The sequence below is a fragment of the Aedes aegypti genome, chromosome 1 (genome assembly GCF_002204515.2).
Source record: "Aedes aegypti strain LVP_AGWG chromosome 1, AaegL5.0 Primary Assembly, whole genome shotgun sequence".
NCBI classification, from domain to species: domain Eukaryota; kingdom Metazoa; phylum Arthropoda; class Insecta; order Diptera; family Culicidae; genus Aedes; species Aedes aegypti.
Window position 1 is genome coordinate 112,629,498 of NC_035107.1, and position 25,540 is coordinate 112,655,037.

General features: G+C 37.6%; 1 protein-coding gene across 2 annotated transcripts; it reads right to left on the reverse strand.

Annotated features, from left to right (window-relative positions):
- Positions 1–9,540: 9,540 nt before the first annotated feature.
- On the reverse strand, positions 9,541–25,206 carry LOC5571567 (glutathione synthetase). 2 transcript variants are annotated; one of them, XM_001653655.2, is made up of 6 exons: positions 24,802–25,206; positions 23,610–23,822; positions 23,243–23,415; positions 12,625–12,667; positions 10,592–11,367; positions 9,541–10,533 (listed from the first exon to the last, which is right to left on the reverse strand). In XM_001653655.2, exons 1-6 carry the CDS (start codon positions 24,955–24,957, stop codon positions 10,407–10,409), a joined length of 1,488 nt encoding a protein of 495 aa, XP_001653705.2. In that variant the 5' UTR covers positions 24,958–25,206; the 3' UTR covers positions 9,541–10,406. The 2 variants fall into 2 exon arrangements, with proteins under 2 accessions (XP_001653705.2, XP_001653706.2); XM_001653656.2 differs by lacking the exon at positions 23,243–23,415 and adding an exon at positions 13,219–13,352 and having other exon boundaries at positions 9,806–10,533; positions 24,802–25,187.
- Between the last annotated feature and the right edge of the window lie 334 nt (positions 25,207–25,540).

The following is a 25,540-nucleotide window of genomic DNA, read 5'->3' on the forward strand; positions in this document are numbered from 1 at the left end:
CAGCCCCTATCCAATCCCGGTGGGAACTTTGGTCGTTGACAGGGAAGGAGGGATTTGCTTCTGCAAACCTGAAGCGTCTGTACTCCATGTTAGGAGCGGCTCACAACTACGTCTGCTCCCCATGTCAGGAGCGGCTGATCATCGTCCAAGTGCCAGAGAAAGCTCTTCTAAGCTAAACTGTGCACTATGGCCCTCCGAACACTAAGGGTGAATGGTCCTCCGGAAATCTAGGGGGTTGGTGTCTGGCCCTGCAAGCCAGCCGTAAAAAATCAAGCAACGAATAATCAACGAGAGAATACGAACCGGGCCAATCGGCGAAGACCACTGAAACGTAAAGAAACTATCGATTGGAAGTTCGGTACGTGGAACTGTAAATCTCTCAGTTTCATCAGGAGCACACGCATACTCGTCGACTTGCTGAAGGACCGCGGATTCGGCATCGTAGCGTTGCAGGAAGTGTGTTGGAAGGGATCAATGGTGCGAACGTTTAGAGGTAACCACACCATCTACCACACCAGAGCTGTGGCAATACACACGAGCTGGGAACTGCTTTTATAGTGATGGGTGATATGCAGAGGCGCGTGATCGGGTGGTGGCTGATCGACGAGAGAATGTGCAAGTTGAGGCTCAAAGGCCGGTTCTTCAACTTCAGCATAATAAACGTGCACAGCCTACACTTCGGAAGCACTGATGATGATAAAGACGCTTTTTACGCGCAGTTCTAACGCAAGTACGACTGCTGCCCGCTCTAAATGCTCAGGTTGGCCAGGAGGAGCAGTTCAAACCGACAAAGTTCAGCATAGGCTGACGAACGATAACAGCTTACGACTAATTGATTTCGCCGCCTTCAAGAATATGGCTAATTGTAGCACCTACTTCCAGCACAGCCTTCCATACCAATACACCTGCAGATCACCACGGCAGACATAATTGAAAATCGACCACGTTCTGATTGATGGATGGCACTTCTCCGACATTATCGACGTCAGAACCTATCATGGCGCTAATATCGACGGCCGCCTCAATATGACCTAGAGCGGCTTAAGCAACCGGATGTCGCAACCGCATACGCGCAGCACCTCGAGGCTGCATTACCGGAAGAGGGTGAGCTGGGTAAAGCCCCTCTTGAGGACTGCTGGAGAACAGTGAAAGTAGCCATCAACAATGCAGCTGAGAGCAACCTTGGGTACGTGGGACGAAGACAACGGAAAGATTGGTTCGAAGAGGAATGTAGGCAGATTCTGGAGGAGAAGAATGCAGCGCGGTTGGTCAGGCTGCAGCAAGGAACCCGGCAGAACGTGGAACGATATAGACGGAAACGGTAACAGCAGACCCGCCTCTTCCGGGAGAAACAAACGCCGCCTGGAGAAGACGGAGTGCGAGGAGATGCAACAGTTGTACTGGTCCCAAGAAACACGTAAGTTCTATCATGCGTTGAGCTTGCATCCCGCAACGGCTTCGTGTCGCGAGCCGAGATGTGCAGGGATAAAGATGGGAGTATATTGACTAGAGTTACTGTGCACGAGCTGTAGCCTATAGTAACGCGTGTGCATGCGCGAACGCGTTGCGATCAAAGGATTCCTATTGTTGATATTCTGCTTTGCGGGCTCGCACATGCGCACGCGTCGCAAGACGCGTTTACTCTGGCAGCACCCTTAGGTGCAGGAGTCTCATTGCTTGCAAGCGCACGGGCGCGCAGTACATTGTGAGACCTTTTTTCGTGCGCCTTATTTTTCTTGAGATGTGTCTCACTGCGGACTCATGACTCATGACGTCACATGTGCTGTTTCAAATTCAGCGCAATAATTGAAGTGATCACGAAAGTTTTCAACGAGGATCGAGATTGTAACTCTTGGATCGTGAGTCTTCGACCATGTCATGTAGGCCATCTAGACACCTGCATAATGAGGCGAAAATACTTGTAGAGGCTCTTCGTTACTAAGCAGTTGTTTCACAATTTGGATACCGATGGCAAGCCGTAGCGCAGAGCAGCGCATGAGACGAGTCTCCCCGAGAGCACATCATCTAGCGCGCACTTTTAGAATTTCCGTGAGCCTCCGGCTAGCGCAGCACACTAAGATTCCGATGACAGTTCGGTAGGAGGCTTCTCAGTACATTTATGTACTCCTGAGAAATATGTAACTCTAATCTTTACGGACGAGCATGAGGTGATCGAAAGGTGGAAGCAGCAAACCGTCGAACACCCGAATGGCACTGAGAGCACAGGCAATGAAGGTCAGTACAACGGAAGAAATGCCTTCGTCAGTACTGCGGGCGAAGGAAACCAACCAGCCCCCACTTTGAGGGAGAAAAAGGATGCCATTCACCAGCTCAGGAACGATAAAGCTGCTGGTAAGGATGACGTCGGAGCTGAACTCATAAAGATGGGCCCAGAGAGGCTGGTCATTTGTCCACAGTGTCTGAAAGTCACAACATGAAAAACAGAACAGCTACCGGAGGAGTGAAAGCAAGGGGCAATAACCCCATCTACAAGAAAGGCGACAAGTTAGATTGTGAGAGCTTTCGAGCGAGCACCATTCTAAATGCGGCCTACAAAGTGTTATTCCAGACCATCCTCCGTCGTCTGTCAGCTGTAGTTAACGAGTACGTAGGAAGTTAACGAGCCAGCTTCGTTGACGGCCGATCGACAACGGACCAGATCTTTACTGTACAGCAAATCCTCCAAAAATAGGCTCGCCTAGGTAGCAGTGTTACGATAGACGGGGATACGTTCAAGGTGGTCGACGAGTTCGTCTACATTGGGTCCTTGCTGATGGCTGACAATAACGTTTTTTTTTTTTTTTTTTTTTTTTTTTTTTTTTTTTTTTTTTTTTTTTTTAATTCTTTATTAGTATTATTCTAAACATTACATTCATTTCTTATATCTAGGTGTTCTGTGTTATTATACAACACTATCATCCTAATTTGGTAAAACAAATTTAAGATTTAATTAACATTTTGTTAACAACATATTACATTTCATTTGCCGTAGCAGTTCAGTTTTTTTACAGGTGAGTTGATTTCACCTGCTTATAAGAGAAAAAAAAAACGTTTTTAATATACTTAACCTAACTTAACCTAAACATATAACGCATTAATCGTGGCAATAGAAGATTGCAACGATTTTTGCCTGAAATTATTAATGATTGTATTTGACATTTGTTCCAATGTTTCAACATTGGATATTCTATGTAACTCATTGGTACTATACCAGGGAGGGAGCCTCAGAATCATTTTCAAAATTTTATTTTGAATTCTCTGCAGAGCTTTCTTCCTGGTATTACAACAGCTAGTCCATATTGGTACAGCATACAACATGGCTGGCCTGAAAATTTGTTTGAATATCAAAAGCTTGTTCTTAAGACAAAGTTTTGATTTTCTATTAATAAGGGGATAGAGACATTTTACATATTTGTTACATTTGGCTTGAATGCCCTCAATGTGATTTTTGAAAGTTAAATTCTTATCTAGCATGAGCCCTAGATACTTAACTTCATCTGACCAATTTATTGGAACCCCTCTCATCGTGACAACATGTCTACTTGAAGGTTTCAAATAAAGAGCTTTTGGTTTATGTGGGAATATTATTAATTGAGTTTTGGAAGCATTAGGAGAAATCTTCCATTTTTGCAAGTATGAAGAAAATATATCCAAACTTTTTTGCAATCGACTACAGATGACACGCAGGCTTCGACCTTTGGCGGAGAGGCCTGTGTCATCCGCAAACAAAGATTTTTGACATCCCTGAGGTAGCTCAGGTAAGTCAGATGTGAAAATATTGTATAATATTGGTCCCAAAATGCTGCCTTGAGGAACACCAGCTCTTACAGGAAGTCTTTCAGATCTGGAGTTCTGATAATTAACCTGAAGTGTACGATTTGACAGATAACTTTGAATTATTCTAACAATGTATGTTGGAAAATTAAAGTTTTTTAATTTTACAATCAAGCCTTCATGCCAAACACTGTCGAATGCTTTTTCTATGTCTAGAAGAGCAAGACCAGTAGAATAGCCTTCAGATTTGTTGGAACGGATCAAATTTGTTACACGTAAAAGTTGATGAGTGGTCGAATGTCCATGGCGGAATCCGAACTGTTCATTGGCAAAAATTGAATTTTCGTTGATGTGGGCCATCATTCTGTTTAAAATAACCTTTTCAAAAAGTTTACTGATGGAGGAAAGCAAACTGATTGGACGATAGCTAGAAGCTTCTGCAGGATTTTTGTCTGGTTTTAAAATTGGAACAACTTTAGCATTTTTCCATTTGTCAGGAAAATATGCTAATTGAAAACATTTGTTAAATATATCAACTAAAAATGATATGCTACTTTCTGGAAGTTTCTTGATGAGGATGTAGAAAATTCCATCATCGCCAGGAGCTTTCATGTTTTTGAATTTTTTAATAATAGTTCTCACTTCTTCCAAATCAGTCTCCCAGGCATTTTCGAAAACGTTCTCTTGATTGAGAATATTTTCGAACTCCTGAGTAACTTCATTTTCAATTGGACTAGTAAGTCCTAAATTAAAATTGTGCGCACTTTCAAACTGCATAGCAAGTTTTTGAGCTTTTTCGCAATTAGTTAGTAATAATTTGTTTTCCTCTTTCAATGCCGGTATTGGTTTCTGAGGTTTTTTCAAGATTTTAGATAATTTCCAAAAGGGCTTAGAGCCAGGATCCAATTGAGAAATTTTATTTTCAAAATTTTTGTTTCTTAATTGAGCAAAACGTTTCTTGATTTCTTTCTGCAAATCCTGCCATATAATTTTCATAGCAGGATCGCGAGTGCGTTGAAATTGCCTTCTCCTCACGTTTTTAAGACGGATCAAGAGTTTAAGATCATCGTCTATAATCACGGATTCAAATTTTATTTCACATTTTGGAATTGCAATGCTCCGGGCTTCAACAATGGAATTTGTTAAAGTTTCAAGAGCATTGTCAATATCAAGTTTAGTTTCTAAAGAAATGTTAACATCAAGATTAGAGTCAACATACGTTTTATATATATTCCAGTCGGCTCGTAAATAATTAAAAGTGGAGCTGATAGGATTGAGAATCGCTTCTTGGGATATTTGAAATGTAACAGGGACATGATCAGAATCAAAATCAGCATGAGTAATCAGTTGGCTACAAAGATGACTAGAGTCGGTTAAGACCAAATCAATCGTAGATGGATTTCTAGAAGAGGAAAAACATGTGGGGCTACCAGGGTATTGAATTGAGAAATATCCTGAAGAGCACTCATCAAATAAAATTCTGCCGTTGGAATTACTTTGAGAATTATTCCATGACCGATGTTTGGCATTAAAGTCACCAATGACAAAAAAATTTGACTTATTGCGAGTCAATTTTCGCAAGTCAGTTTGGAGCAAATTAACTTGCTGCCCAGAGCATTGAAAAGGCAAATAGGCAGCTATGAAAGTATATTTACCAAACTGTGTTTCAACAGAAACACCTAAAGTTTCAAAAACTTTAGTTTCAAATGATGAAAACAGTTGATGTTTTATACGCCTATGAATGATGATTGCAACTCCCCCACATGCCCCATCAAGTCGATCATTACGATAAACAAAAAAGTTAGGATCTCTTTTGAGTTTAGATCCAGGTTTTAAATACGTTTCGGTAATAACTGCTATATGCACGTTATTAACCGTAAGAAAATTAAACAGCTCGTCCTCTTTACCATTCAGAGAACGAGCATTCCAATTTAAAATATTTAAATTATTATTTGGATCCATTAGAAAAACGTAATCCAATAACAATTTGATTTGTAAATTTTACACCTACTTGGACTGCTTCAGTCATAGTGGTGGCTTTGAACATTGCATCAATCATTAGATTCAATTGTTCAGTTAGAAAATTAAAATCAGAGGCAGACATGTCATGTGATTTCCCATTGGAATTTCCGGTAGACGAAGAAGCGGAGTTACCTGTGGCGGTAGGGTTTTTTCCATTTGATTTGAAACAAGTAGAATGGGTACCCATGGATCGAACAGGGGAGGAGTTCGAATTTCCTGCTACGATATCGGCAAAGGATTTACCGTGGGTAGATACATTCGAAATTGAAAGATTCGAACGGCTACCCGACGGATTAAAATTAGTTTGTGAATGAGCATGATTATGATCTTCCTGATGGGTATGATCCATGATCAAGCGATCGTTAACTGAAAAATGAGCATTGTTCGATACTCTACCAGGCAAATTCCGGAAACGACCGTTATCGTAACGGATATTATCTTTCATCTGCCTGGCACGAGCCTCAATGACCCTTTTGCGTGAAGGACAATTCCAAAAATTGGACTTATGGTTAGCCCCGCAATTACAGCATATGAATTTGGTGGTATCTTCCTTCACTGGACAGACGTCTTTGGCGTGAGAAGAACCGCCGCAAATCATGCATTTAGCATCCATGCGACAATTTTTTGTACCATGACCCCATTTTTGGCACCGACGGCACTGAGTGGGGTTCTGGTAATTTCCTCCAGGTTTCTGGAAATGTTCCCATGTCACACGGACATCAAACAAAAGTTTTGCTTTTTCTAAAGCTTTAATATTATTTAGTTCTTTTTTGTTAAAGTGAACTAAATAAAATTCTTGAGAAAGCCCTTTCCGAACAATGCCAGATTGGGTTCTCTTTTTCATAATGATTACTTGGACTGGTGAAAATCCAAGTAAATCATTTATTCCATTTTTGATCTCTTCAGGTGACTTATAGTCACCTTTCAAGACAACTTTGAACAAACGTTCAGTTTTGTCGTCATAAGTAAAAAACTTGTGCTTCTTCTCTTCAAGATGTTTGAGAAGAAGTTCACGATCTTTAAGAGTTTCCGGCAAAACGCGACAGTCTCCTTTCTTTGCGATTTGGAAGGAAACCTTGATTCCCCTAATGGAGTTCAAGATCTCCTGCCTAAATCCCCCAAATTCGGAACAACTGACCACGATAGGCGGCACTCTTTGCTTCCTCACTTGAATCAAAGAGCCTGGGCTAGAGGCTGCTTCGATTTGGTGTTCGGAAAATTTGTCTAGAGCATCGAACTGATTGCTCATTTCGATACAATTATTCATTTCACCCTTGGAAGAAACTTCGCATTCCGGGGAAGCGTCCTGTCTTCCATTCTTGCCACGTGTAGTGACAGTTTTAAAACCCACTTTTTTGGAAGGAAGTAGTGAATTCAGAGATTCACCCTTCCTTTTGTTAGTTGTTGATACCATGTTTAGTTAATAAACGAGAAAGACGTGACCTTCGAGAGGTTTTTTCCCTAGACGGTGTCCAAGAAGGATTACCACCGCTAGCTTTCGCCAACGGGTCCAACGAAAAATCGAAGGCACGGGTCCAAACAAGGATCGTAAAGGGATCAATAGTAGAAAAAATAGTACTGAAAAGTACTGTTTTAGTAGCACTGAAAAGTACCGTTTTTAATTTTAGCACTGAAAAGTACTGTTTTATTGCTTTAGGTAGTTTTTAAGAAAACTTCCAAGAGCAGAGAGAATTCGTGTACGCACAGCACGAAGGTACGATGCGCACTGCTGACAATAACGTTAGTGGTGACATACGGAGGCGCATCATCAGTGGAAGACGGGCCTACCATGGCCTCCGCAAGAAACTGCGGTCAAAAAAGGATCACACTCGCACCAAATGTACCATGTATAAAACGCTCATAAGGCCGGTAGTCCTCTACGGGCATAAATCGTGGACGATGCTAGAGGAGGGCTTGCAAGCACTTGGAGTCTTCGAACGTCGGGTGCTTACGATGATCTTTGGCGGTGTGCAGAAAAACGGTGTGTGGCGGCGAAGGATGAATCACGAGCTCGTCCAACTCTACGGCAAACCCAGTAAGGTACCCCGGGGCAAGTGAGAATCCGGGGTAAGTGGGGCGTTTCGTCATAGCTCACTTAGGAAAAGTTTTTCATGGGGGTATTCTTCGAGAGAGTCGAAGATACAATAACAAGGAATGTATTTAGTACTAAACATATTGTTATTTGTATTACCATGTGGTTCATATAACAGTTGTCAGTTAAGCGCCATTTTCAACTTGCATAATAAATTGTGACACGTTTCACGTCTTGGATTGACTCATAAAAAATAAATGTGTTATTAATCGAATTTCCATCTGTAAGCTACAATTTTAAGTATTATTACAAGCTGCTAACGGTAAACCAGTATTTTGTTTTCATTTCATATGAAATTTTAGATGGTCTATCTTACCCCAAAACATGTTTGTACCCGGGGTAAGTGGGACCTATTAAAACAAAAACCAGAATCGAAACTTTTCGTATACGTTTCATACATTTTCCTAGAGAGTAGCACTAAAACGTTCAAACAAATGATTTTCTTCAAAAAATATCAGTCTCAAATTACATAATTGCATAAGAGGGAGCAGAAAAGTGTAATTATTCTTTATTTTTTTTATTATATTTTTATTTTTGAAATACGAGTTCAAAATTGAACAAACACAAAGATGAAATTTGAAATGCATCATGAGAACGATTACTTTTCTATCTTATTTGAACTTTATTTGTTATTACTACCAAATTAAGTAGTGATGGAAAACAATTCCACCCCATTAAGTGGTTTTCTGCCATGCATATAAATAATAACAAAATATATTGATAATTTCGTCAATAATTGATTGTTTATGTGCTACATTTTAATTAACAACTTATAAATGATATATTTTGAACATGTTTAATTCTTTTTAAGCTTTTATTGAGGAATTTTCAGTAAACATTAAATGTGAGGTGACATACTATTAATTAAAGGTTTTCTTCCTAAAACGTTACGTATTTTATGGTTGATCCCTTATGTACATCATATATGTACTTAAAATAAAAAAAATATGATTTCTCAATCCTATTATTGTAATGGTTGATTTACTGATGTGGATTGACGCATGAAACTGGATGTGTCCCACTTGCCCCGTTTAGCGAGGTAACTGCGTCCAATGGCTCATTCTAAAACTTTCTGCCAAGGTTTTCCCAATTTCGAAATTATTCGATCAGTTTCATGCATACACCACCAAATATGTTGCCAAAATGTGGTTGTGTTGTTGGATTTGGAAAATATTGACATTTGAAAATTTTATTGAACAATTTGTTTGAACTATCGTTTTTTTCGTTCCCACTTGCCCCGCGGTACCTTATCCAGAAGGTGGCCAAAGCTGGAAGAATACGATGGACAGGGCATGTTGCAAGAATGTCGGACAGTAACCCTGCAAAGTTGGTATTCGCTTCGAATCCGGTTGGTACAAGAATCAATAGGTTTGTGTAAGACCACTACTTATATAAGCGAAACATATCAACTGTAATAAGCTGCTCATATTCGCATAACAATCCCATGTATAAAGGCAATACCATAGAATAGGGGACTGTTATGCGAATATGGGCAGTAAGGCTAACGAATAAATTGTGGATAGATATGATAGTTTTAAAATATTAAGATTATTTCTTATCTGCTTTTTTTAATTTTTTTTTTCATAAGCCAGGAATGGAACTTTCTGGGAACGGAATTTCTTTTGAGTTCAGTAAACAAATACTCTATAAAATTAAAATAAACTTTGTGTATATAAAAAGTGTTATGAATCCAAGTGTACCCTTAATATGTTACCGAAAATGCATAAATCGTTTGCAAAAGAAGAAACAAAGTTTATAAAAAATCTCTCGGGTCACGTCCAGTGGTAAATGGATATCTATAGGTATAGGTAATAGGTAAATTGCATGCTTTATTAAAGTAATGTATTTAGTGAAAAAGTCAGATAAAAGACCACTTCAGCGCAACGTATTCTTCATCCATTTTGCTTATTTATCACAGAGTGATCTGTATTCAGAACGATACAGTGTTTGAAAATTATCGTTGACTGGCTGCAGTCCAGTCCGAAAAGAAAAAAACAACATTAGCTATGTTGGAGATACAACAGTAATGTTAAAATTTACAAGAGTAGAAAGACCAATAACCTTTTCTATAACGGATCGACGGAACAATCGATCCGTAGCAAACGATTGTGATTCATTAGACATATGGTTGACAGATACTTGACACTGCCATTTGAACCTCCAAGCTTTTTTTGTGGAATTATTCATGATATGCTTACGATTACACACCAACTGCATCAGATTTGTGAATTGTTATTTATTCATTAAAATATTGCACAATGTTGCTTGCTGGTATAAAAATTTTACTCATGACGGAAAAAAGTGTCTTAGCTACACTGATTTCCAATAAAGTGTACGTTTTACATTTTTAAATTTGAATCCTAATGATAATATTTCTTTTATCTAAAACTGCAAAGTTTCATTAAAAATATTTTCATTTTGTATCAAATAAACATGAACCCGATCGATTTTTAAAACATGCTACATCTAATGGAATAGTGTCACAAGAAGTGATAGCAGTATTAGCTATTTATTTATCCTAATCAATCAAGTATGGACTATCCAAGGCACCCAGTCCAGCAGCAACTCCTCCTTCGTTCGCACTGGACAATTTGGTTCGTAGCATGTGACCCACTTGTTTGTTATACAAGATCTTATCCTTCGTTCTGAAATAGAATTTCAATAAGTAATTTTTCATGACAGCGACCAGCAAATCATACTCACCCGATAATTGCGCCGAAAATTCCCAGCTCCGACACTAGATCTACGATTTCTGGAGGCATTTTTCCATCCGGACGAATCATATAACCACGCGATAGTGGAGGAAAGATACGCTCCATCAGGATCCAAGCCGATCGTTCGTCTTCGTTCATTTTTTCCAAGGCCCCAGCAATGTCCGAACCGTAAACATTGTTACCGCCACCTTCGCGCTGGGGCTTCAACACATATCGTTCCGGGTTCGAAAAGGCCAGCTTAACAGCTTGTTCGCCTTCCTCACCTTTGTCCAACGAGTACAAACCTGTAAAAATGTCTTTGATGCTGTCAATTTTAGCATTATCTTCAATGAATCGCTTCAAAATCCCTGGTTTGGCCAAAGCCTGTTGAACCTTCTTGGTTCCAGCCAAATGGTAGTGAATTGAAGGGCATTTGATGGCCTTGGTTCGTTCCATCAGCAATCGTGCTGCCCACTCATTGGGCCCATAGTAATGACCAGGTTCATACCCAGCTCGGAAGTAAATCACCGTCACTGCCAGATCCCCAATCAGAAGTTCACCGCTCGGCCCCAACTTTCCCTGTTCAAAGATTTGGGTTAACGTGCGGCGAATAACCGCAATGTGAGGGTAAGTTTCACGGATGTAGAATTCGTGGAACCTTTGGTCGCAAATGTTGTAGGTGATGTCCTCTATCACGAACATGATCGCAGCTGACGGGTTGTTCTGGATATTCCACGCCTCAACCATACCGTCGCACAAGCCCGAGAGAGCATGATTTGCGGGGAGCTTTTATAAATAGAATACAGCGTATTAGAAGCATTTTTTACTTGTTGGTTGAACACCCCAGAAAATAACCATTGTTTGAAAAATCATGCTGCTCAATCTTAGAATGAAAAATATGTTTATTTCTATAAATAAAAATCCTAAAATGTTTCAGAACAAATCAACTTTTTACAAATTTAATTTTCTACAAAGAGAAGATCGGTTTATGAAAAAAAATACTTCGGATTATAGAAGACTGCGCAAGAAAGTTACCTCTTGAGAAAAAATATAAAATAATACATCAGTCATTGGAATAATGCTGAATATTCGGATTCTTATAAAAGAAGGTATTAGATAAAAATCTGATCTTATTTATTAACGGGCAATATAATGAAGAATAGCACCGTTTTATCGCCTTATCCGTTCAATCTGAACATAAATTTGCTTTTATTAGAAAAATAATAATGAAATGCAAGTTTTCAGTTAAACCATTAGTCGTTTATTCATCTATGTTCTTATCTATTGTCCAGCTATTTCTTCTATTTTTGTTCTATATTTTTCCTTAAACATGTACTTTTAAACAGTTTTTGGACAGGGTAGCTTTGGAAGAAAAATCGTAAATATATTTTAGGTTCAATATTTATTATAAAAAAATAGCCTGGAAACTGATTTTTCATAGGTTTAAAAGGTTCTGTAGGGAAACAAATTAAAAAAAAAAAAACTAAGAAAGTTTAACCACACGAATGCCCAAAATTACTCATAGAAAATAAAACTATGTTGGTGAAACAGTAGTTGTTAAAAAACATCAGAACAGCACGTCAAAATATGACTTTTTTTCAAAAATGGCAATTTTTCATACATCGATCCGGCATATCCTCTAAACTATGTTATTAAAAAGTTGAGTTGCTCTACAAAAAAGCTTTAAATAAGCATAGTTTTCGTTTTAATTATGTTTGAGGTGACTTTTCCGACATCTATTTTTGTTTCTGGGACACCCCATTGGCAAATGTATGAAGAAAATACAGTCAACTCTCCACAACTCGATATTGAAGGGATCATCGAGTTAGGAAGTTATCGAGTTATAGAATACAAAACCAGTGCAAATGCGATCTAAGTAGCCATGAAAACAAACTTTTACTATGGTTCTCTTACTATCGCGATACGAAATATCGAGTAAGAAAGAGTTGACTGTAGCGCAAATTTATAACTATTATGTTATCTTTTTAATGTATTCTATTATGTTGATTGATCTGACGAGTTAATCTTACATTAATTACTTACATCATCCAGCTTGTCAGCGTGTCCCAACTCCTTTAGGATGTAGCTAGTTGCAAGAAAGAAACAGTTCAAAATTCATAGCAAAGAAAAACAAATGAGAGATTATTACTAATGGCTCAAATTTTGACATTTTCCATTACAAAAGATAATAGCATGCAAAATTAATTAATAAATCTAGAGTTCTATTTGGAAGGCCATCGAAGTTTTGATGCTCCACTGAAAGGCAATATTGCTGTGAAAGTTCGCCAAACTGACAGTTTAAGCAGGAATAGCTTTCTAACACCCTATTCAAAATAAATGTTCATGAAATTGAGTTCTCATCAGATTAGTTTTGTGCAGACATATGCGATTCATTTTTCCAACGTGCTTTATTTAAGTAAAATGATGAAATTAATCATATAAACTTTGGAGAGCAGTGAGTTACATTTCATTAAAAAGCTTCGCAATATATTTACAGCTAGTATGTTAAAACAAAAAAAAAAGAACATACCACTCCCAAAAAATCAGCGAAATAAATATACACATTAGCAACTAGTTAATTTAAAAGTAAGCTGATATTAAATGTAAGGTTGAAAATATTTAAGGAATCTGTTATACCTATGCATCGGTGTCATAAAAGTCGAGATACCGCCAAAGCTGGACGCGATTGTGTTGACTTCCACCTGTTTAATAGCGTTCGATTCGAGAAAATTTGCCAGATAGTCAGACCGGAGTAAACCGAGCGAGAGCGGCTGGAATTAAGGGAAAGGATGTTGTGTTTGCAGTAGAAGATCAGCTTTCCAAATATCGCTAGCTAGGGGGGAATATAGATGGACTGTCGTATGAAGGGAAGGTAATAAAGCCACTTTGCTCAAGTTTTTTCCTAGGTCCCTTCAAATCCGATCTGAAAGCTAATAGGAGGGCGAGTTTTGCGCTTTCGATTTTCACACGTGGAAAGTATGAGGTGAATAAAATTTTCATTTTTTCTATTCCAATAGACATGCCAGTACACGAAGTAATTACTCACAATCATACGATTAAAAACCATCACGGAATCATGCTTGGAAAAACTTTTGTCTCTAATTTTGCTCATCTACAGCATCACTTCGATCACTAGGCTAAAGCTACAACAATTCAGTTAGTGAATGTTATCGATTAATGATCTGAGCTATCATCTGCGAGGGAAGCATCGATTTGCATGCAGAATAAACAATTTCCCATGCCTTAACGGAACACGTATGTAGATGTGTATTTTACGTCTTTTTACATATTTTTTTTACCGAGATGACTGATTGTAGAAAGGATATAATTGGGAAAATAAATATCCAAATGCTCTCAATTGGGAACTACACCTTCTAAAGAAATGAAACTTGTAAATTGCTATTATATTAAATAATATATAAAGTAACAACGAAAATAAGAAAAAGTGTTCAGAATCACACAACAGAAACAGTGTGGCGACAGCATTCTGACTTTCCTAAAACTTAGGACTGCAGATCTTAACCTTCCTTGTGCTCTGGGGTAAATTTTGGGCAATTGACAATCACAAGGAGCTGCAACTTTGTAGAGAAAATAGATAGAAATCTAAAATTTTCTGACTTTTCCTAACTTCTGAAAACGAACGTTTTCGTGCTTTCAGCGACCTCTAGACGTGACGCTGCTTAAAAAGTCACACATTATGCATTAAGGATCCATGATTTTGAAACACTATTTAGCTGAAAGATATGAAACTGAAAAATGGAACCCTGAACATTTTTCGAAAAAGTTTGACCATTTTGAACACAAGGACATAAGGGCACCTGGAACCTGTTTTAGAAGAAACTGGTATTTATCATAACAAGAAGTTCATATGTACATATGTATGATACGACGGTTCAAATTTCATGATTTTTCATTCCAATTTACAAAGGCACCAAGGGTACCAACAATTATATTTAGCCGGATTTGGTTGGAAAATTCCGGAACCGGTTCCGGTAGGGTGTGATATGGACATTTTCAGACCATCACATAGTCCCATCATGTGACAGCTTAAAATTCATGGATTTCCATCCAGATTTAAATAGACAGCATGCCCAGAGCTGGGAAAAGTTCTGAAATTCACACTACAGTAGGCAAGCGTAGCAAATCACAGTCAGCGGAGCCAGTGAAACTCGCGCGTATCGCTGCTGTAGGCAAAATGCCTTGAAAATAGAAAAACACCCGTTGCTAAGGGCAACCCAAAACTACTGTAGAAAAATGTTCTATTGACAATTCGAGTGACAATTAGAAGTTCGGCAGTCAAAACTTCAGCGAAGTTCGGCGTCGGCATTCTAATTTGGTGCTACGCCGACGCATAAGGATTGCCTTTGTCGGCGTAGCACTTCGGTAGAATGCCGACGCCGAACTTCGGCGAACTTTCGGTGATATTTCATTTCTCTTATGAACTTCGATCTAAAGTTAATCTGAATGCTCAATATTTCCCGCTGCATTTCCCGCATTTACAGCCTTCAATGACACTACTGATTTATAAAATTCATGTACCGTAAACCGGGGGCAAATTGATCACTGGGGCGAATTTGATCAGGTCGGTACCGAAAAACATTTCCTCCCAAGGATGCTGAAGGGTTCGTTGGCACCAAACACATTCCATGTTTTCAAGTTTATAGGTGCCTAATGATGATTTGGAACTATTTCATTTTAATAAGTGTCAGTTTTGCATATAAATATTCACTCTTTTTGAAGGTGTAAGCAATACAGTTGGAAATGTCGATGCTAAACAATCCACTGGTGCCATGCCTACATGTCAATTATAAGTGTTTAAAATGTTGTCTAAACTTTACCATGAACTGCTGAACTCATTTTTGATATCATACAGTATAAAAAGTATAGTGTTTTGCTCATAAAATCGTTTATTCTCAAATAATGTGCTTATTTCAAGGGAAATTGCCTACATTTAGGCGTTTTAGGTAGATTTTCAAAGTTTGATTTTGCAATAATATGATCAAATACTAGAGATCAAATACTGTAGTTGATTCAGGAGACCCAAATTTAGTAGATAGAGAATTTTTTTACACTTAAACCTGCTTTTTCATATGGTGATCAATTTCGCCCCAGTGCGTCATTCTATTTTTTTGATATGTTAAATATGTTAAATTTTATTTCATGAAAAATCGATTACATGAAAAGATAAAGATCAATGGAGTACTGGTTTTGCCGAAATTTATTTGACAATAATTGAATTCCGAAGGACAACACAGCAAAAAGTTATAAAATAGTGATCAATTTGCCCCCGGATTACGGTACCCAACATAGGCTACTTGATGAGATTCACAATTTTGAACTACTGTATTAGAAGAACCACGTGATTTTCGCAAAAACTCAAGCCTACAACTATTACCATTCCCAACACTCATTCCATGCCACATACCGAACATAAAATTCTTCTTATTGTTTCTGACGTTACGTTCCAACCGGGACAGAGCGTGCTTCTCATCTTCCTCAACTAGTATTCTTAAGAAATTTTTCAAAGTTGTTTACTAAGAGCTATTTTTGCCGATTTTGCATTTTTGCTTGTGTATATCGTGTGACAGGTACGAAGATACGTCATGCTCTGGGAAGTCTAAAAAAAATCCCAGCCCGAAAAGATCCTCGACGGACGGGATTCGAGCCCTTGTTCCTCATCGTGGTCTTGCGGAAAAGATGCGTTCTTTTCGCAACGGCTTTCTTGGCCTTACAAGCATAACATTATTATATCCGAATACCCTAAAGGAAGCGCCAAATTGAAAAAAAACAATGATAATATAACAAATCGGCATCGTTCGACAAGTCATTATACATGTATTGAACCTATAATTAAAATGACGTTTTATCTCTGCCGAGAACATTTGACCGCAAACGCAGTTTTGAGACCAATTTGAATATAGCTCCAGAATTTCTCCAGCCATTATGAGTTCCTCCCGAAATATCTCCAATTTTTCTACCAACCGTTTCTCCAGTCACTCTTCTAGAGATTTATTCAGAAATTCCTTCCAAGATTCTTCCAGGGATTGTACCAGAAATTCCTTCAAGATAATCTCTACCGTAATCCCTACAGCGATTACTCCAAGAATTCCACTACGGATCTCGCCAGAGATTCCTCTAGGGAGAACTTTTGATCGTTATTAGATTTTTTAGATCGGTTCCGACAGATATCCAGAAATACCTTCAGCAATTCCTCCAGGAATTCTGTCAGGTATTCCTCTAGGGATTCCTCCAGAGATTCCAGGAATTTCTGCAGAAAAATCCAGGGATTTCAGGGATTTCTACAGGAAAATCTCTACAAGGATTACTCTAGAGATTTTGCAAGGAGTTTCTCCAGTGATTCCTCCAGTATAATCTTTGCCGTGGAATTTCTCAGATTTCTTCGGAAAAATTTCAAGCAATTATTCCAGGGATTGATCCAGGGATTTCATTAGAAATTTCTTCAAGGATTCTTCAATTGTGTAGCTTTCTCTACAGAAAAATATGGAAAAATCTCTATAGATGATGGAATCCTTAGAATAATATCTGGGAGAATCCCTTGAGGAATCCTTGCCTAATCTCTAGAAGATTTCTTGGAAAGTCCTTAGAAAAAAATGTGTGAGTCTCTGGATGAATACCAAAGGAAATCTCTGTAAGAATTCCTGAAGAAATATCTGGAACCACTTTTAGAGGAACTCATGTACAGTGATCGGTGAAAAAAGATAATTTTTCTGTTGTTCATACAAAATGGCCAAGTTTGGAAACTTGGATCTTGACTCCCAGAGCTCCGATTTCTGGAACTTCTACCGCCGCTAGGAAATAACTTGAATTTGTGCCGTAAAAAACTCAGACAATGAAGTTATCGCAAATGTCCCATATTGAAAGAAATGTCAACATTTTGGTTTTAATATATTTTTAAAAGTAAGTAAAGTAAGTGTCTTTACAAAAGTTGTATTAAAAGTTTCTAAAGCATTCTTAAACTGTACAATCCGGAATGCAAAGGTAATATCGAAAAATAAACAGTTTTAGGAATTATAATGAAAATATATATTATATCTTTAAAAGTAATCAAGTAACAAAACATGGTGTCATCGACGAAGTTGCTCAAAACAGCATTTTCTACAACTTTGATTAATTTAAAAAATTATTAATTTTACAGAAAAAAATTGTTCTACATACTTGTTTCTCTTGCAAAACCAAACATTTTAACCAAAGGGTGTATTGCTCTAAATCCTTTCGTTTCAAAAATAGTTCAAAAAAAAAATAAGGATTTCTTACGTAATAGCTTTAAAGTGGAGAGCGTTAACTTTAAAGTGGGTAATCAAAATGCTGTAATTGTTTCACTGCACAAACTTCAAGCTATTTCATAAAATGTCAGCCCAATCGGAGATCTAGGAGCCAAGATCCAAGTCGCCAAACCTAGTAATTTTGTATAGAAAACAGAAAATTTTTTTTTTTCGCCAGTCATTGTAGAGATATTTTTGGTGTAATTCTTGGAGAAATACCTGAAGAAATTTCTGGGTAAATCTCTGAAGGAATCCCTAGAGAGATGTTCCTGGAAGAATCCCTGGAGGAGTGTCTGGAGAAAATCCTGTGGGAATTTATGAGTAAATTGCTGAAACAATCAATGAAAGGTTTGATTGATTAAGGGAAATTTAAATGATTACCTAGGTAATGCTTTAGGAATCCCTGAGGCATCTCAGGAGGAATTCCTGGAAGAATCACTGTGAAGATTATGCGGGAGTAATCCCTGCAAAGATATTTCTGGAAAATCCCTTGATAATCTTGGAGGAAACCAGTTAGAGACTTCCCTAACGTAATCCCTGGAGAAATTCTAAGAGTATTTTGTGATAAAATGGGTAATCTTTGAAGAATTTTCTAGAGGAACTCTTAAAGAAATCCCCGGAGGATTTTTTAAAAAGCCAGAACGAACCTCTGAAGAAATTTTTGAGGGAATTCATGGAAAAGTATTAGGAAAATCCCTTGGAGTAACAAAATTTCCTGATTGAATCCCTGGAGGAATCCATGGAGTCTTGAAGAGGACTAAATATATATATATCCTTAAATTTATCTTTGGATCCTATCCAAATGCCTACTAGTTGGTTAGGTCTCGTTTGCCCCATGTACCCTTTATACGAGAGATAACACTCTTTAATTTGGATAACAAAATCATGTCTGGAATTCTGTTCAACAAATTGAGACCGTATGAGGAGTCCTTTGTCGCCGAATACCAAGCTGTTTTTCGAGAGGGCCGATCAACGACGAATCAAATGTTTACCCTACGTCAAATTCTAGGTAAATTCCGGGAGTACAACATGCATTATCTGTTTGTAGATTTTGAAGCAGCGTACGATTCAGTGAAGAGAAACGAGTTGTGGCAAATTATGTCTCCAAACATGGCTTTCCAGCCAAGCTGATTAGACTGATTCGTGCAACGCTTGATCGATCGAAATCAAGTGTTCGGGTGGTGGACGAGATTTCGTCATCGTTCGTAACCTTAGATGGATTGAAACAGGGTGATGCTCTTTCTAACTTGCTGTTTAACATAGCGCTTGAAGGTGCTATCAGGAGAGTCGGTGTGCAGTGAAACGGTACCATTATCACACGTTCTCATATGCTCCTTGGTTTTGCGGACGATATCGACATCATCGGGATTGACCATCGGCAAGTGAAAGAGGCGTTCATGCCTTTCAAGAGGGAGACAGCGCAGATCGGGCTCACGATCAACACCAAAAAAAACGAAGTACATGATAGCTGGTGGTCAACGTGGGTTCGGACGTGTTAGTAGTAGCAAAGTGGTGCTAGGTGGTAAAAAGTTTGAAGTGATGGAAGAATTTGTGTATCTTGAAACACTAGTGATATGCGATAATGATGTTAGCCGCGAAGTGAAAAGGCGTATTGCAGCTGCGAGTCGGGCTTTATACGGGCTCCGTTACCATCTAAAGTCCCGTAGCCTGCAAACGAAAACAAAACTCGCGTTATACAGACACTAATCCTTCCGGTTGTCCTATATGGCCATGAATCATGGCCATTCGGCGCAGATTCATCGTAACGAATTGAAGTCCATCAAGTATCAAGTATCCTTGGAGGAATCCCTGGAGGAATTTCTGATGAAATATCTGGAGTAATCGTTGATGTTCTAGTGTAAGATATACCCCTTCTAGCACTAAACCGAATAGCGCCTTCCGCTGCCTTCCCTGTACGTTAAACCTAATGTCGGAAGTAGTGCGCTGTATAGATCATCTGATGATTCATGTCCATATCGACCAAAATTCCGATAATATTGAGGGTTCAAAGAATTGTTTGCGAATCGTATGAAACTCAACGTTAGTTAACTGAGCAATACAAGAATTTTACGCCTTTCAAACATATCAAATCATATTGCAATATATCGATATTTTGATTCAATATATCGGTGGTATCGATTCTTCGATTCGCATGATATCGATACTTCGCAATATCGGAACGTCCCTATCCGGATAGATCTTCTCGTTTGTGTGATTTCGATAGGTTATAAAAAGAATATCTACTACAGTTGTAAAATTCGATAGTGCCACTCAGTGCTTTCTTCTTATAAATATTGAACAAGATGTTAGACGATTTTAAAAGTAAAGCCGATTTCGTTTATGAACATTGTGCTACATAATGGATAATTTATGCATCATTTATGTTGAGTTCTATAACGATATGGAATTAAGTATGGAATCGTCCATAGAAACTGGATTATATTTTCCAAAACACTAAATGAAATTTATTGTAGCTTTTATGTACACGACGGTAGGTAAAAATTGGTAGTTTGTGCCGATTAAACTACTTATTTTAAATCAAAACAGGGCTATTTTCTCATAGGGTGAAATCCAATGAGAATATATACCTTGGTGAGGAAGAAGACATTTAGAGTGCAAAATGTTTCACAACTACAAGCGAGTAAGCTCCAAAAAGAAGCCATGTAAATTAGTGCCGTAGTTATTTTTGTTTACGTTTTTTCCCCTTCACTAATACACTAATACACATACTAATACACACCTTAGTATATATTCTCATTGAGTAAGTTTTCACATGTTATTGAACGAGCAAAGGCGCTTAAACCAAAGCTCATTGACTAGGACACAAGGTTAAAATACTTGTACCCCATAATTGAAAGACACGCGTATGGAGTGACGAATATGATTTATATTATTTTTATGTACGGGAAGATGGGAAATTTTGTAAGGAAATACTTTGATAAAGACATCATAGTTCTGACTTTTCGCAATTTAGAATTATTCAAGATTTACTTAGAGCAGAAATGTGACTTTCTAAGTATTTTTTGCAGAATATCATTCACATGTGATCCAGTTTCCAAAGTATGTCCCCATAAACTGAAGAAAATCGAATGGCACATCGTATTTTACAGCATATTTTACAATTAGACGATATTCTGCAAAAAAAAAACTAAAGAGTCGTATTTCTGCCTGCAGTAAATCTTGAATAAAAACGCGTAAAATTAGAGGTGAGATATCTTCAGTTAAGTTTTTTCTTGCAAAATTATATCTTTTTATGAAGAAATTATAATACTAGTTAAGTTTGATACACACTTCTGACGATATAAAACAAAAATGTATTAAAAAATCATAGTTTTCGAACATTAACATTAGAAAAAATCAATGTGCAAAATTTCCGTGTAAAAATAATGTTAAATGTTTTTTTTTTTTTCAAATATTTTAAACCCCAAGGGATCTGCAAACAATATAAAAACTATAGATTTAAAGAAATTATGCTGAACTAGAAATATTTGTGTGACATAAGTTACGAAAAACGGACATTTTTCAAAAATCTCAACGGGGGAATTTTTGAACGCCATTTCTTAGAGCTCCTCATACACAAGTTTGATTGTAATAAGTTAAGATACCATTTGGAGGTTGAGTCCTCCAGTTTATTTTTTCTCCAAAGGTAATTTTGGGACACCCTATTTAGCATACTTCCAGCATTTAAGCACATATCGTGATACTTGTTTGAATTAATGTCAAGTATTAGGGCTAAGCAAAGTAATCAATTTGCGGGCTGGAAAATCATCATGGCTGCCAAAACGAATGACTTAGCCTTAAAAGATTTGAATACAGTCAACTTTCCTTCGTTGTACTAAACCTGTAGCCCACTTAGTGAAAGACTTTCACTAATCGGGCTGAGTTTCGAGCTGTCAAATAACATAGAACAAAAGAAAAACAGAGCTACCAACATTGATAAATTGCGTCTTATGTCAAAAAATGACGTTTGCCTTCGTTTTAGGTGGGCTATAGCCCAACTAACGGGAGCCCAATTAAAACGTAGCCCACTTAGAGCTAGTGCAACGAACCAAATTCGACTGTAATTCTTTCTCTGTTGCATTCGTCTTGGACTGTCACGTGTTTCTGTCAAGAATAAGTAGAGAAATAGTCGAAAAAACAAGAAAGAATTAATCTATAATTTTGTATGGAAAAAATATGATGTGGTTTAATGGCAAGACAAAGTTTGTCGGGATCACTAATAATAAACAAAAAAAAATTCTGGTACAAAAACAATTCAATTGTGACGTAATTAACCCACTTCGAAAGTTTGATCTTGTCTTATGGATTTCTGGAAATGTTGCAGTAGTATGAGCCATTAATGGGTACTTACATATGTATGATTTCTTTTTAAGCAACATGTCTATGTAATTGTTAAATGTTACGTGTTTCATCGACTATGATCGGTTAGTATAACTTGTTTTGGCTTTGTGGTCTGCTACCAGATGAGCAAATTGTTTAATTTTGTCCGACGTTTCGACATCGGGATTGAGTGTCATCCTCAGAAAAACAATCCGTTGTGTTCTTTTTTACCCATAACCCAAGTTAAAGAACCATCTCTTTTTTTCTGGAGAGCCAAAGCCAGATGACAAATATTTAGACAAAATTGAACAGTTCGTTCATCTAATACCAATAAGTTGTATTCATATAAAAATGCCTTGTTTTTTTGCTTCCTGCCCTTCAATTACTGATTATTTTGAGTTTATTTATGGAAATATGCTGTTCTATGTTAACTTCATTTTGCCATGAAATAGAATAAACCACTTGATTTGTTTTAGAAGAACCCTAACCACATGCAGTTAAAAATAATTCCGTTTAGTGCTGCTGTAATAAGTTTTGAATTTGTCGCTACCAATAAAACTATTTATTGTATACTTTCATGCAACTATCAATTTGGACAACGAACAAAATAATAAAAAGCTACACGCTATTAGAAGTATTATTAGGACATTCATACTGCAAACAATAATTGAGCTTGAGAGTCAATTTCACAAACATTTATTATTTTGTTACGTTCAAATAAAATGACCAATCGAGAATTATGGTGATTATGGAGCAATCAAAATGAAGTTAAAAGCTGTCGGGAAATTTCTAAGTGAGGATGATGTTGTGAGTTTTGATGAGAGATGGCGATGCCTTTGAGGAATTAAACCTCGTTATGATGGATCATGGATGAGGATTTTGCGACAATGAGATGATGTTTCAATTCTGGGGAAAGCTTATTCGTAGAGTTACGGGAAGCCATTGATAGAACAATAGATTTCCAGGTGGCCCAAACATAACGGTACTAGGGATAAGGAAGGCTGAGGGGAATTTGTGTCTAGAGAAAATTAAGATGATAGAGAAGGCCTCGTAAAAACCTTTGGATAGCTTTGCTCGCTGGTCCTAGATGGCCAAAGCCCGAGGCGATAGAATTTATTTCGACCTGTTTCCAGCAGCAGTAGGGCTTGGCTCGGGCGCATCTGACCTTGCATGAGTTCTCGCACCTTGTTTCCAGCATCAAATCGGATCGTAAAAGGCCCAGCGAAATCGGCTAAATTAACAATACGGAGTGGGAATTTTGATTTTGCTTTTGTCAGTTGGTCAGTTTTGTTTGGAGTTTTGTGATTCAGTCTGTCATTGGGTTTGGTGTTTTGTACTTGTAAAAATGTGTATTGTTAGAAGAGTATCATGACAGGAGAGATGGAACTGTGCTTTTGGAAGGGTGATAAATCAAACCGCACATACCTGAGAGATTCCTTCCTTCAGCACTGTTTCATAAATTTCAAACAAGGAACCAGTGAATGCATCAACCTGAATCGTATTCTTCAGTGTTTCTCGCAAGAATGCTTCATCGTGTGCAACGGAATGCATCAGTTCATTCAGCGTAACTTGCAGCTCAACTGCTTTCATAAACTCTTTTCTCGGGAATGAACTCGGTGTCAAGATAAACGGAGCAAACTGAAAGAGATAAGAATAAACATTAGCCATCATTCACGGTAAAAATGCTTGTAATCATGACAGGGAAATGTTCATTTGGTCAGTCGCTACACTGAACGAAATCTCCCGCTTTGGATTGAATGATTTGTAATTCTCATAGCTGCGAATCCTCATATTCCTCATTTTGAATAAAGGAATATTATGCTTCCACATGTAACAAATTTGATTCATTCTAACAAATATGAAGGCTGATCTTACTCTCCTAGATATAAAAAACAGCATTCGACAGTGTTTTACAGGAAGACTTGATTGTAACATTATATAAACTCGAACAGACATCATTTGAATAACCAAAAATTTTCTTCAGGTTAATCATCAGCATTCCATGTCTGAAAGACGTCCTGTAAGAGCTGGTGTTCCTCAAGGCAATATTTTGAGACCGATATTGTATAATATTTTCACATCTTACTTACCCAAGTTATCTCAGGAATGCCAAAAATCTTTGTAGTTGTTGTGTGTAGTAAATTGCAAAAAAGTGTGATTTTTTTTTCTTCATACTTGCAAAAATGGAAGATGCTTCATAACTTATAATATTCCCACATAAACCAAAAGCACTTTATTTGAAACCTTCAAGTAGACATGTTGTCACGATAAGAGGGGTTCCAATAAATCGGTAAAATAAGGTTAAATGTCTAGGGTTCACACTAGATAAAACTTTGAACTTTAACTTTCGAAAACAATATTCAGTACATTCAAACAAAGAGGCAAAAATTATTCAATCCAAAACGAGAGATTTCGCTCAGTGTATAACATGAGATTAGGAAATTCAAAGTGCGGAAGCAAAATATCAAATCAGTGCGTGTTGTTGTCTTGCAGCAATCCACAAACTGCCGGCACAGCTATATTTATGTTATATAACATCCAAACAAAACCTAAACGCCGAATATCTACACAATTTTCCCTTCTATGTATCTATATAGAACCTATGGAAAGAGCTCACCTGCAGGGCATCCGGACTGAAGTTGGCTTTGGAACGCATAGCTGCGCCATGCATGATAGCCCAATCTTTAGCCTTCTCGATAATATCTAGCAGACGATTCTCCTCAATGGGCAGCGGAATGCAGGATTCTAGCACGGGTGCATCGTTTGTAGCCATTTCGAATCACTTGCTGCTTGTACAGACTTCGATACCACAAATATACAATTTTCTACACACTCTTTTCTAGCTGCTCTCGCTTGGACTGGACTGACTCGGTTATTAGATGCGATGATGATATACGTATTCTAAAAGTTACCGGGCAATAGCACTCGAATTAAAATACTGAAAATTGATAAGATAAACAGCGAAAGCATGTGACGTCGCCGTTGATGTGTCGACAGTACGACACTGACACTGATGAATGAACGCCAGATGATGATTATTTTGTTTACACACGGTACCAACCATACCTACATGCTTAGATCGTTAGGATTGTATTCGATGTGGGAACGTTTTTGAGTTGTATTTGTGGTGCTGTAGATATGGAAAGGGAATATTCAATAAAAGTTATTCCAATCTCTGTTTAATAACTTCGATACAATTTGAACCGGTTTTTTAACAATACTATATTATAAATTTATTATAGGAAAGATTGTCCAATATATATTGTCCTAATATCTATTCAACAACTTCGATATACTTTTTTACCTTTTTTTTTTAGAAAATAACCGTAGGACAGGAGAAATTTTGCACCTTTGTG